The following is a 13,895-nucleotide window of genomic DNA, read 5'->3' on the forward strand; positions in this document are numbered from 1 at the left end:
ACTCACGACCCAATCAGCAGTCCAATGGCTTAACCAGTAGTGTGGTTTATTGAGAGTAGTAGGTACAACCGTACTCACTGAGGTTGCACTAGTTAAGGCATGAAGGGGAGCCTGTAATGGAGTGGGATTGTAGCAGCTTACCAGTTGGTGATACTCAAGGTGTGCTTAGCAGTGCAGGATGCTGGAACAGTGGTATGAAGCAAGGTAATGCAGGATCTCTCTGGAGCTTAGGGGGAGATGTCTGTCTCCCACTATGTCACTCTATACAGTAACAAGATGGCACTGCACATGTGTAATACTATCTCCAGCTGCCATTTTGGTTAGGGAATGAAGCACCCAGGCAAACATTTGCCAGCCAGCCCGTTTGTACTAGTAGCAATATCTTCCTTATGTTGTGTGCTAATATGGGTATACAGCATGAAATATGAAGGGGGTATATGTAATAGGGTCTGAGTTTACCAGAGGTGCGGGATGTCCGCAACACAAACCTGGTTGATCCTTGTACCTCTGCTGGCCACTCCAACCCTGTTTAGAAAAATAATACATAGGGCCTCTGCAACTGCTGTTTGAAATTGAGTAATCTTTAAAAAGAGTTTCATTTCATCTCCATGATGGTCTTCATATAGTCAATTCAAGAAGGTTAAATGTAAGTGAAACTACTGAGTGAACTGACGATGAGTTTGACTTTATTGAGGAGTCCAGCAATTAAGTGGTGGCAACTTTTCCTCCCATTATGATATCTATTACTAAGGAAGCTTTGTGTGGACAAGAGTAGAATGCATAGGCACAATAGGTTGGGTTAAGAGGATGACAAATACACTAAGTACTATGAAATGCTTATTAAAGATTTTTCAGTGCTTTTATTATACCTATCTATAGCTTGGTCCTGCATAGTGCTGTCTCTGCCTATTAGAAGCGGTCCCTTACATGTTATAGGCCCTACACACTGGGCGATTTGACTGCAAGATATGAACGATCTCGTTCATTAATGAACAAGATAACGTTCATATCTTTCAGTGTGGAGGCACCAGTGATGAACGATGCTCGTTCATCGCTGGTGCAACGTCGGCTGTGCATGCAGACCAATATGGACGATCTCATCCATATTTGCCTGCACTTCAATGGAGCCGGGTGACGGGGGGAGTGAAGAAACTTCACTCCCCCCCTCACTGTCCCCCCGCTGCCAGGTCGCCCGTCGGCCGTATCCGCCGTTGGGCAGCTCGGCGGCGGATCTTTAAATGTGTAGGGCCCATTAGATGTGTTGTGTAGGTGTATATAAGTTGGCCAAGCTAATTTAAAAAGGTTAAGATGATGTAACAGCCATACTTATTACTTTTGGACAAGTGTAATTCAAAGGGAAGAGAGCTACAGCACGGCTACATTATTATGTTTGGATAGGCTATATGAGACCTGCAAAACATGCACTGTGTGGGGTCCTGAGGACCGAGTTTGAGAACCTGTGAACAAGAGAGAGTGTGAATTCTAGCCTCTAAACCCTACACAACAGCAATTATTGGTATATGTTTTAACAAATACACTTTTTTTGGATTCAAAATATTTTAATTCGCAAACAACAGTAACATTTTTATAAAAAAAAAAATTAGTGTGTTTTTGATTGTGAAGTGGTCAAACATTACATATTATTGTTTCTTTGGTTTTATTTACATACTGTACCTTACTTTAAGGAATTATGTGTAAATATTTGTTTCAATAAGTATACAAATGGAGCAGAATTTGCAAAACTTGAAAATAAAAAGATGGTGTTGCTGTTCTTCAACCTATGTTTATGTGTGTAGCGCACAAATAAAATGTAAAAAATAAAAAAATGTATGTGGGTATGTATTGTTTAACAAAAAAATGTTGGTTGTTTAAAAAAAAATACAAAAATGTTAGGTAGCTAAATGTCATTCAGCAGATACTACTAAGCAAAATGCTTGTAAAGGTTATTTTATATTTGCTTCTATCAAATAGTGTGGTTGTCAAACCTCGATTGTTAGTAAGTGTAAACACAAATCGGTTAGTAACATATATTTTCACAACCAACATGTGTAACAGAGTTAAACAATACCTTACATGTTTCTAAGTTCCAATACAGCAGAATGAAGTGATTTGTGGTCTGAGGTGTGAGCTTCTTCAGCTGGGTGTAATGTAGCAATGATTGCAGTATACATGCAGTCTACAACTGAGGTCAGCTTGTGCAATTTTTAAGGTAGACCTGTAATCACTCAGAAACTGCACATCAGAAATGTGCGATCTGTTGTAAAAATTGCGAATGCACCGACCATCAGCATACGCCCACAACACGCCCCTGATCGTAGTTTTTGCGAGTCGAGCCCTTTAGTACACCCCCTACATGCCTACTTTTTGTAGTGCATACGCAGTTTTTGCTAAGTCTCAGAAATTGTTTTTTTTTTTCTCAGTTTTTGCTATTTAAGTTGCAGAATTTGTGTTTTTACGCTTTTTTTTGCTAATTTTGTTGACTTGCGATCCTTGCTGAATTAGGCCCTATATCAATAGGAATAAATACACTGCTTTACAGTGACTGTTTTATATAATAAGAATGTTCAGATAACATCCATCTACTTGCTCTTGATTTTGCTTGTATAGAAATGGTCCGACACCAAATAAAATCTTCATATTTATTATTTTTTTACATTTTTTTTTTGTTAAACAAAGAGTTGTAAATGAGAAGTATTCAGAGGTGGGATAAAGTATGGGAAGGGAATAGCGCTGACACAGGGCAAAGTCAATATAGTTAAGGAATTGTCCAAGGGCTGTAACATCTCCACACAGAATGATACATTACAGTATCCTGGAGAACCTGATCAGTGCAGGACCCTTATCTCCACATCAGAGAGGGTCTTTCTGGTCACACAGATGAGCCCCAATCTTCTATATGTGAAGCCTTTGACAGAATGCCCCATGTTCTTAGTCCTAGAGAGGACAGACCACTCCCTATTGTTGAGGCTGTAATCCTGAGGTTATCTTCCCTCATCCACTGTAAACTTGGGTCCCAATCACTCGCATGATCTCCTTCTGGATTTTGGGGTCCTGAGTGTTAATATTGGCATCCCCCACCTGGCCATCTTCATACCTTTGGAAAACAAGGAGTCAGCAATTGGTAAGATAAGTAACTGCATAAAATAACATGAAAGGTGGGATACACAAACATTATAAAAAGATTGAGAAGTTTCCTTAAAATTCCAAGAAAACCAACAAATCATAATAAGATATATAGAAGTGACTACCAACTATAGCAGTAGAAGTACTGAAAATGGTCAAGGAGACAAAGTATAGGTACTGTATCTGTAAAAAAGGAAATACAGTAATCTCTATGAGGAAGCTTCAATTAGAAGCGAAACGCGTCAGTGAAAGTGCCCTATTTGTGACCTGGTGGACATCGGCTGTTTGTCCGCATTGATGTGCAGTGTTGTCCGAGACTGACGAGCAGGAGACGGGAGGACGCTACATGCGGCGGCTTGAAGACGGGAGCTGAATCAACTTGTAGCGCCTGCAGTGCGCAGAGCTCCGGGAGCCGGACTGACATCTCTCTCTCCAAATCAGTTAAGGTGTGTGTACGAGAGCCAGTTTCAGTGGGAGACGGAGGACGCCATTCGTGGTAATTGAAACGGGAGCTATATTCTACAGGTGCTTGCGATGCACTAAAGTCCCGGGTGTTATATCAATTCCTCCATGACTTTTGAACAGTTATCCCATAATAAAGAACCATCTGTTTATGTGAGCAATTGGATAAGTTTATTCATCGAGATATATATAAACAAAGGCTTCATATATATCACACCATATGATATCTAATCATGAATTATTCATGAGCACATCTAATGGGACTGTCCTATTTGAGAATTAAAAACAAGGACATTATCAATTTTTAGCCCACTGTGGTCACTATTAGTTATATGATACACCTCTTATGCTCAATTAGTAGTCTTATTATTATTATTATTTAATTAATGTTATAGTTTTATTTATATGCGCATATTAATTATTTCATTTGTTGATTAACTATTTCTGTGTTCACATTTGATTAATTTTATAGATAATAAAATTATCTTATAATTATAATTATTTTATTGAGTTTATTCATGTTCTGTTGCCTCTAGTTAAGTCTAAATAGCGCAAGGGGTTTTATAGTTTGTTTTAGTAATTGCCATGTGCAACTCAAGCATGATATATTGGGGCAATATTCTCTTACTTCAACTACTTGTTATGCTACAATTGTGGGATTACTACCACTATAGCAGAGGTGTCCTGCTGCCACAAAAGCAGAGACGTCTCTGTTCCAGTGATGAGTGCAATTAGGTTGGGTACAAGCCAGGGAGACTTGTTCACCAAATCCACCAACACAACGGGTAATTTGGTAAGCATACACACTTACCAATCAGCCTCTTGATATGTCGGGCCAGACATCACAACTGGGCAGGTGCTTAAATTTGCTAGCTCAGTTGTGATCAGCAGTCCCTGCAGCTAGTGTACAGGCGGCCAGTGGGTCACCTGTACACACATCCATTTCACCGATATATCTTTTAGAGCTATTGGCATTGGATGTGCTGCAGGACCGACACAATATATCTGTGAACAACACACACGCTCACCAACTACCGATATATAACTCGTCACTCGAACGATCTATATTTTAACTGTGTACCCAGCTTTAGCATGAGGGAATTTGTGGACCTATAAACTCATACCATGGTCAAACCACGAAAGCCTTCCTTTACAGTGTTTGGAGATGACATGATACAAACACGCCTTTAACTGTTTCTGTATCAGTTCAATACCTGATGCAGTAGTTAGTAAACAAGGTGTAGGTATGTGTGATCTTTATTTCCCACATAAGCAAGGTTGACATAAATATTTTGTTTTGTTGCATGCAGCAGTGAGTTTGTTAACTTTCATGTTGTGAATGTTTAATTGTTGAATTGGCTAAAAGTAGATCTATCCAACTGACTGTTCCCAGGGTGTCACGATCCGGGTATCTGGACGCCATTTCTTACCCATCAGATGCCTCCTAAGGCTGGCTCAGCGCTCCAGGACCGGATCCCATCTGTTATCCTGATGTGTACATTCCTGTATCCTCTCCTGTCACTCTGGGACGCTGTCACAGTAAACGCCATATTACACCTGGCATGGCGTCTCCCGCGGCCTCCGCCGCCGTCCCTGAACTTCTGCATGCAGAGTGTCTGAGTGGCGATTACGTCAGCCGCGGCCTCCGCTGTGTCCGCGTGGTTGGATGTGCATCTGTCAGCCTGGCGCCTCCTGTCTCCGGTGGCCGGCGCCGCCATTACTGTTTTCATTACCACATGGATTACAAACCAAACTTCCCTCCAAGTGTCTGCATGGGCGCAGCCATCTTGGATTCTGTCAGCTGATCATTTCCACCAATCTGTTCTCGGTATTGATAATCTGCATAATTGCCTAGCCAATCCCTTCCTTGCTGCAGGTATAAATACACTGTGCCTGAGCAAGGAAGGCGTCAGTGCTTTGGTTGTCAAACCTAGTTCCTGTTTGTCTCTTTCCTGTGATTGTCTTCCAGGTTCCAGCTCCTGTCTCAAGACTTCCACCATAGAGACCCGCACCAGCATTCCACCTGCGGTGTAGCCTGACTCTCCAATCCATTGTGGATTCATCTGTTTCCAGCTACAACATTACCTGCTTCCAGCTCAGCTTCCAGCAGAGTACAGCTTCTTTTAAAGGGCCGGTGTCCTTTCTACACTTTACCACTCTCCACCGGTATTATTATTTCTCCGCTCTCAAGTTCTACATTTCAGTTCATATTTCATCGCTCCCAAGTTCATTTATTATTTAACTGGTTCCAGCCAGTATCCACTCCGTGCTAACAACAGTCTGGTTCCAGCCAGTATCCACAGCAGCCGTTTTATCTTCAGCAACCCAGCTTTTCCTGGAACACCAGCTGGCACAATCCTGGGTTATCTCCATTGCTACAGTCGGGCCTGGTAAGGACTTTCCATCTAGAAGATTATAAGAACTATCTCACACTACCAGTGCCCTGTGGCTCCTGCCATCCTGTAGTACCCAGGAACTGTATTTATTCTTTGCTGACTTTTACGTTTTCTTTACTGCTGCTGTGTTGCGGAGTTGTCATAATAAACATCATTGACTTTTATCCAAGTTGTCGTGGTCACGCCTTCGGGCAGTTATTATTCATGTTACTTACATGTCCAGGGGTCTGATACAACCTCCCAGGTTCCGGTACATCTCAGCCCCTACAACTGAGGCTGCCTCCCGTCAGCTCAGGCCCTCAGTGGTGACAGTAAGCACTGACCTAATGAATCCAGCCGGAGACCAGGATCAAGCGGCCAGGCTGATGCAAGAACTGGCAGCCCGACTAGAACATCAGGAGGCTGCACAGGGCCACATCATCCGCTGTCTCCAGGATCTCTCTACTCGGCTGGATGGGATTCAGACAACTCTCCGTGGATCAGGCGCGTCTGGTGCGTCAACCACAGTGACTCCAGCTATAACCCCACCCACCTTACCCATTTCTGCTCCACGTCTTCATCTTCCAACGCCAGCAAAATTTGACGGATCTCCAAGATTCTGCAGGGGATTTCTCAACCAGTGTGAGATTCAGTTTGAGCTACAACCTGGCAATTTTCCCAGTGACCGTACAAAAATTGCCTACATTATTTCTCTTCTCAGTGGCTCAGCCCTTGATTGGGCATCACCGTTATGGGAGAGGTCCGACACCCTGCTATCTTCCTACACTGCCTTCGTGTCAACATTCAGGCGCATCTTCGACGAGCCAGGCCGGGTAACCTCAGCTTCATCCGAGATTCTCCGTTTACGCCAGGGGTCACGTACTGTAGGACAATATCTGATACAGTTCCAGATCCTGGCATCCGAACTGGCATGGAACGACGAGGCCCTGTATGCTGCATTCTGGCATGGCTTATCTGAGCGTATTAAAGATGAGTTAGCTACCAGAGACTTACCTTCTAAGTTAGATGAGCTAATCTCACTCTGCACGAAAGTTGATTTACGTTTCAGAGAGAGAGCAACTGAGCGTGGAAGATCATCTGCTCCAAAATCTTCTGCTCCTCCTCCTCGTCAACTGTCACCATCTAAAGATGAGCCCATGCAACTTGGCCGTTCCCGTTTAACTCCTGCTGAGCGCCGAAGACGTCTCTCCGAGTCTCTCTGTCTCTATTGTGCAGCTCCGTCTCACACCATTAATGCCTGTCCCAAACGTCCGGGAAACTCCAAATCCTAGCTCGCCAAGGAGAGGGCCGGCTAGGAGTAATGATCTCCTCTCCATCTCCTCAAGATTGTAATCTCCCAGTCTCGCTTCAAGTTGCTCAACGTTATCGGAACGTCATTGCCCTCCTTGATTCCGGAGCAGCTGGGAACTTTATTACCGAAGCCTATGTTAAACGGTGGTCCCTACCCACCGAGAGACTTCCTTCGTCCATTTCTTTAACTGCCGTGGATGGCAGCAAAATTTTTGATGCAGTTATTTCTTTAAGGACTCTACCAGTTCGTCTGAGAGTGGGAGTTCTTCATTCCGAACTTATTTCTTTTTTAGTGATTCCAAGAGCCACACATCCTGTGGTCCTGGGCCTTCCATGGCTCCGTCTTCACAATCCTACAATTGATTGGACGACTACGCAAATCCTGGCATGGGGTTCCTCCTGTGCTGAGACATGTTTGTTTAAAGTATTGCCTGTCTGTTCTTCCTCCCCCAGGTCGTCTGATGTTCCACCTCCTCCATATCAAGATTTCACGGATGTGTTCAGTAAAGCTTCTGCTGATATCCTTCCTCCTCATAGAGAATGGGACTGCCCGATTGATCTCGTTCCAGGGAAGGTTCCACCTCGAGGCCGAACTTATCCGTTGTCTCTGCCTGAGACGCATTCTATGGAGGAATATATTAAAGAGAACCTAGCAAAGGGGTTCATTCGACCTTCTTCTTCTCCAGCCGGCGCAGGCTTCTTTTTTGTAAAAAAGAAAGATGGTGGTCTGCGGCCGTGCATCGACTACAGAGGTTTGAACGACATTACCATCAAGAACCGTTATCCTTTACCCCTGATTACTGAGCTCTTTGACAGAGTTAGCGGAGCTACCATCTTTACAAAGCTGGACTTGAGAGGTGCATACAATCTCATCCGGATCCGTGAGGGTGACGAGTGGAAGACCGCCTTTAACACCCGTGACGGACATTATGAGTACCTCGTCATGCCCTTCGGATTGAGCAATGCTCCAGCTGTCTTCCAGCATTTTGTCAATGAGATCTTCAGAGACATTCTATACCGTCATGTCGTGGTCTATCTAGACGATATCCTCATTTTTGCCAACGATTTAGAGGAACATCGTTTTTGGGTTAAAGAGGTTCTGTCCCGTCTCCGTGTCAATCATCTCTATTGCAAATTAGAAAAATGCGTCTTTGAAGTCAAGTCCATTCCGTTTCTAGGGTACATTGTGTCCGGTTCCGGACTAGAGATGGATCCTGAGAAACTACAAGCAATCCAAAATTGGCCGGTACCCTTAACCCTCAAAGAGGTCCAGAGGTTCTTAGGGTTCGCCAACTATTACCGAAAGTTTATACGAGACTTTTCCACCATTGTGGCGCCTATTACTGCTTTCACTAAGAAGGGTGCTAACCCGTCCAAGTGGTCTGAAGAAGCCATGCAAGCATTTCATCTTTTAAAACAAAGGTTCATCTCTGCGCCTGTTCTGAAACAGCCTGACATCGACTCTCCTTTCATCTTAGAGGTGGATGCCTCCTCCGTTGGAGTAGGAGCGGTGTTATCTCAGAGGGCTAAAGATGGCCATTTACACCCTTGCAGTTTCTTCTCCCGGAAGTTCTCCCCAGCTGAGCGCAACTATGCCATTGGCGACCAGGAGTTGCTAGCCATCAAGCTCGCTCTAGAAGAGTGGAGGTATCTGTTGGAGGGAGCTTCTCATTCAATCACCATACTTACAGACCACAAGAACCTTTTATATCTGAAAGGCGCACAATGTCTCAACCCTCGTCAGGCCAGATGGGCACTTTTCTTTTCCAGGTTCGACTTTAAACTCCAGTTCTGTCCGGGCTCTCAGAATCGCAAGGCCGATGCCCTTTCCCGCTCATGGGAGCAAGAAAATGAGTCAGAGTCTTCAGACAAGCATCCTATTATAAATCCGTTGGCATTCTCCACGGTAGGGATGGACTCTACGCCCCCATCAGGGAAAAGTTTTGTGAAACCGATGCTAAGGAAGAAGCTCATGCATTGGGCCCATGCTTCCCGTTTTGCCGGACATACAGGTATCCAAAAAACCCTGGAGTTTATCTCTAGGTCCTATTGGTGGCCAACTCTGAAAAAGGACGTCTTGGAGTTTATTGCATCTTGCCCAAAGTGTGCTCAACATAAGGTATCCCGCCAGTCGCCTGCGGGGCAACTGGTTCCACTATCTGTTCCCCGTCGACCTTGGACCCATTTGTCGATGGATTTTATTACAGATTTACCCATTGCAACAAGTTCAATACCATCTGGGTGGTAGTTGACCGGTTCACCAAGATGGCACACTTCATTCCTCTCACCGGTCTTCCGTCAGCTTCCAAGTTGGCTCAAGTATTCATACAAGAGATCTTCCGACTCCACGGTCTTCCTGAAGAAATTATCTCAGATCGAGGAGTTCAATTCACAGCCAAATTCTGGCGAAGTTTATGTCAAGTCCTCCAAGTCAAGCTAAAGTTTTCCACGGCTTACGATCCTCAGACCAATGGTCAAACCGAGAGGGTGAATCAGGACTTGGAGGCCTTCCTCCGCATCTATGTGTCCTCCTCTCAAGATGACTGGGTTCAATTACTTCCCTGGGCCGAGTTCTGTCATAACAACCAGTATCATTCTTCATCTGCTTCAACACCATTCTTCACTAACTTTGGATTCCACCCTAAAGTCCCTGAGTTCCAACCGCTTCCAGCAACTTCTGTTCCCGCAGTGGATATCACCTTGCATCAGTTTGCCAATATCTGGAAGAGCGTACGATCAGCTCTGCTCAAGGCATCGTTCAGGTACAAGAAGTTTGCGGATAAGAAGCGTCGAGCAGTTCCTGCTCTCAAGGTGGGTGATCGGGTATGGTTATCCACGAAGAATTTGAGGTTAAGAGTTCCCAGTATGAAGTTTGCACCTCGCTATATCGGTCCTTTCAAGATTGAACAAGTCATCAATCCTGTTGCTTACAGACTCCAGTTGCCTCCCTTCTTAAAAATACCCAGGACATTCCATGTTTCCCTGTTGAAACCGCTGATCTTGAATCGGTTTCATTCCTCACTTCCTCCAACTCCGAAAGTCCAAACTCAACGAGGCGTTGAGTATGAAGTGGCCAAGATCCTGGACTCACGTCACCGTTACGGTCAACTACAATATCTTATTGACTGGAAGGGTTATGGTCCTGAGGAACGTTCATGGACCAATGCTTCTGATGTCCATGCTCCTGCCTTGGTCCGGAGATTCCATTCCAAGTTTCCTCAAAAGCCAAAGAAGTGTCCTGGGGCCACTCCTAAAGGGGGGGGTGCTGTCACGATCCGGGTATCTGGACGCCATTTCTTACCCATCAGATGCCTCCTAAGGCTGGCTCAGCGCTCCAGGACCGGATCCCATCTGTTATCCTGATGTGTACATTCCTGTATCCTCTCCTGTCACTCTGGGACGCTGTCACAGTAAACGCCATATTACACCTGGCATGGCGTCTCCCGCGGCCTCCGCCGCCGTCCCTGAACTTCTGCATGCAGAGTGTCTGAGTGGCGATTACGTCAGCCGCGGCCTCCGCTGTGTCCGCGTGGTTGGATGTGCATCTGTCAGCCTGGCGCCTCCTGTCTCCGGTGGCCGGCGCCGCCATTACTGTTTTCATTACCACATGGATTACAAACCAAACTTCCCTCCAAGTGTCTGCATGGGCGCAGCCATCTTGGATTCTGTCAGCTGATCATTTCCACCAATCTGTTCTCGGTATTGATAATCTGCATAATTGCCTAGCCAATCCCTTCCTTGCTGCAGGTATAAATACACTGTGCCTGAGCAAGGAAGGCGTCAGTGCTTTGGTTGTCAAACCTAGTTCCTGTTTGTCTCTTTCCTGTGATTGTCTTCCAGGTTCCAGCTCCTGTCTCAAGACTTCCACCATAGAGACCCGCACCAGCATTCCACCTGCGGTGTAGCCTGACTCTCCAATCCATTGTGGATTCATCTGTTTCCAGCTACAACATTACCTGCTTCCAGCTCAGCTTCCAGCAGAGTACAGCTTCTCTTAAAGGGCCGGTGTCCTTTCTACACTTTACCACTCTCCACCGGTATTATTATTTCTCCGCTCTCAAGTTCTACATTTCAGTTCATATTTCATCGCTCCCAAGTTCATTTATTATTTAACTGGTTCCAGCCAGTATCCACTCCGTGCTAACAACAGTCTGGTTCCAGCCAGTATCCACAGCAGCCGTTTTATCTTCAGCAACCCAGCTTTTCCTGGAACACCAGCTGGCACAATCCTGGGTTATCTCCATTGCTACAGTCGGGCCTGGTAAGGACTTTCCATCTAGAAGATTATAAGAACTATCTCACACTACCAGTGCCCTGTGGCTCCTGCCATCCTGTAGTACCCAGGAACTGTATTTATTCTTTGCTGACTTTTACGTTTTCTTTTACTGCTGCTGTGTTGCGGAGTTGTCATAATAAACATCATTGACTTTTATCCAAGTTGTCGTGGTCACGCCTTCGGGCAGTTATTATTCATGTTACTTACATGTCCAGGGGTCTGATACAACCTCCCAGGTTCCGGTACATCTCAGCCCCTACAACTGAGGCTGCCTCCCGTCAGCTCAGGCCCTCAGTGGTGACACAGGGGAGATATGTATCAAGCCATGGATAGAGATAAAGTTAAGAAGTTGTCATTTATCTAGCATAGTGTATGCAATGACAGTAGCTGAATTGCTCAATCCTAATGCTGGGCATACACACTACAATTAACTGGCCATTACGCCAAATATCGGTGGATCGGACAGATAATTGCAGCATATATGCGGGCGACCGATCCGGAAATATCTATAGGTCAGACATGAGGGATTGTCCAGCGTGTTCCTCTGATACGATATTTTGCAAGTGTCATGTCAGCTGGAGCAGTGTATGCCTTACTGCGGCTGACCAATGGATATTTCCCCTGTTCCTTCACATGAGAAGGAACACGGAAATGTGCAGAGCACCGATATCACAGTGAGTTAGATTTGGGTGTGGTGTGTTCAAACTGAAATCTTAACTGCAGTGTAAAAATAAAGCAGCCAGTATTTACCCTGCACAGAAACAAAAGGGATCCGGTCTGAAGATCGACAGTGTCTAGGTCGACAATGTTTAGGTCGACCACTATAGGTCGACAGTCACTAGGTCGACATGGATGGAAGGTCGACAGGGTATCTAGGTCGACATGTGCTAGGTCGACAGATCTAAAGGTCGACATGAGTTTTTCACTTTTTTTTTAGGATTTTTTCATACTTAACGATTCACGTGGACTACGATTGGAACGGTAAAGTGTGCCGAGCGAAGCGGTAGCGGAGCGAAGGCACCATGCCCGAAGCATGGCGAGCGAAGCGAGCCATGCGAGGGGACGCGGTGCACTAATTTGGGATCCCGGTCACTCTACGAAGAAAACGACACCTAAAAAAAAAAATTCCTCATGTCGACCTCTAGACCTGTCGACCTAGCACATGTCGACCTAGAAACCCTGTCGACCTTCAATCCATGTCGACCTATAGTGGTCGACCTAAACATTGTCAACCTAGACACTGTCGATAAAACGAACCACACCCAAACAAAATAACCCTCCCAAATCTAACTCTCTTTGCACATGTTACATCTCCCCCCCCCTCCCCCCGCAGTGCACATGGTTTTACCCGTTTGCTAACAAATTTGCTGCTGTAATCAGATTTGAATTAAGGGGGGTACACACGGAGAGATCCGTGCTTAAATTCTAAGCAATCTGACTAGATCTCTTCGTGTGTAGGGTGCCAACGACAGCGATGCGCGGTCCCGCGCGTCGCTATTCTGCTGGCTCTAGACTTGGCTTGCATGCATGCCAAATCTAGTGAGATCGCTAATTTCACCGCTGGGTGAAATGAGTGCCATCCCCCCTCGCTCAGCACACATAACGCTGTGCTGAGCGGGGGGGGGGAGATTTGTGCTGAGCGGTCTGTGCTAGATCGCTCAGCAAACATCTCCCCCGTGTGTACGGGGCTTTAGGTCCCGTGAGAGATCTCACAGTGTATGTCCCTGATATCTGCAGTGTCAGATAAAATGCTGGTATGAATGGTCGACAATGTTAAGGTCGACGCTCATTAGGTCGACCACTATTGGTCGACATTGACATGGTCGACATGGACTAATGGTCGACACGTGAAAATGGACGGCACGTAAAAATGGTCAACACGTGAAAAGGTCGACATGAGTATTTTAAACTTTTTTAGTGTCGTTCTCTGCGTAAAGTGACGGGGAACCCCATTTAGTGCACCGCTTCCCCTCGCATGGCGAGCAAGCTTCGGGCAAGGTGCCTCGATCTGCTACCGCTGCGCTCAGCACAGGTTACCGTTCCCAATCGTAGTCCACGTGGATCGTAAAGTATGAAAAAGTTCCAAAAACGATTTTTTGTTAAAAACTCATGTCGACCCTTTCATGTGTCGACATTTCATGTGTCGACAATTTGTCCATGTCGACCATGTCAATGTCGACCAATAGTGGTCGACCTTAACATTGTCGACCATCTGAACGGATACCCATTTTATCTGCCTGTGTATGCCCAGTTTAAGATTTGTCAAAGTGTATTGTACATGGACATCACTAAAGAAATAAAAAAATACCTTTCAAAAGGTACCAGGAAAATTTTGCTGTGACCTTATC

The 13,895-nt window shown here is 45.4% G+C and overlaps 1 protein-coding gene across 2 annotated transcripts in view; it reads right to left on the reverse strand.

The window, feature by feature from the left end:
- Window positions 1-2,625: 2,625 nt before the first annotated feature.
- The window catches only part of PARP6 (poly(ADP-ribose) polymerase family member 6), a 135,684-nt gene continuing 124,414 nt past the window's right edge, over window positions 2,626-13,895 (reverse strand). For both annotated transcript variants that reach the window (XM_063926490.1, XM_063926489.1), the window contains exon 23: window positions 2,626-3,094. In XM_063926490.1, the coding sequence (XP_063782560.1) occupies window positions 2,992-3,094 (103 nt within the window). In that variant the 3' untranslated portion in view covers window positions 2,626-2,991. The remainder of the gene's footprint in view (window positions 3,095-13,895) is intronic.

This window comes from Pseudophryne corroboree, chromosome 6, assembly GCF_028390025.1.
Source record: "Pseudophryne corroboree isolate aPseCor3 chromosome 6, aPseCor3.hap2, whole genome shotgun sequence".
Taxonomy (NCBI): domain Eukaryota; kingdom Metazoa; phylum Chordata; class Amphibia; order Anura; family Myobatrachidae; genus Pseudophryne; species Pseudophryne corroboree.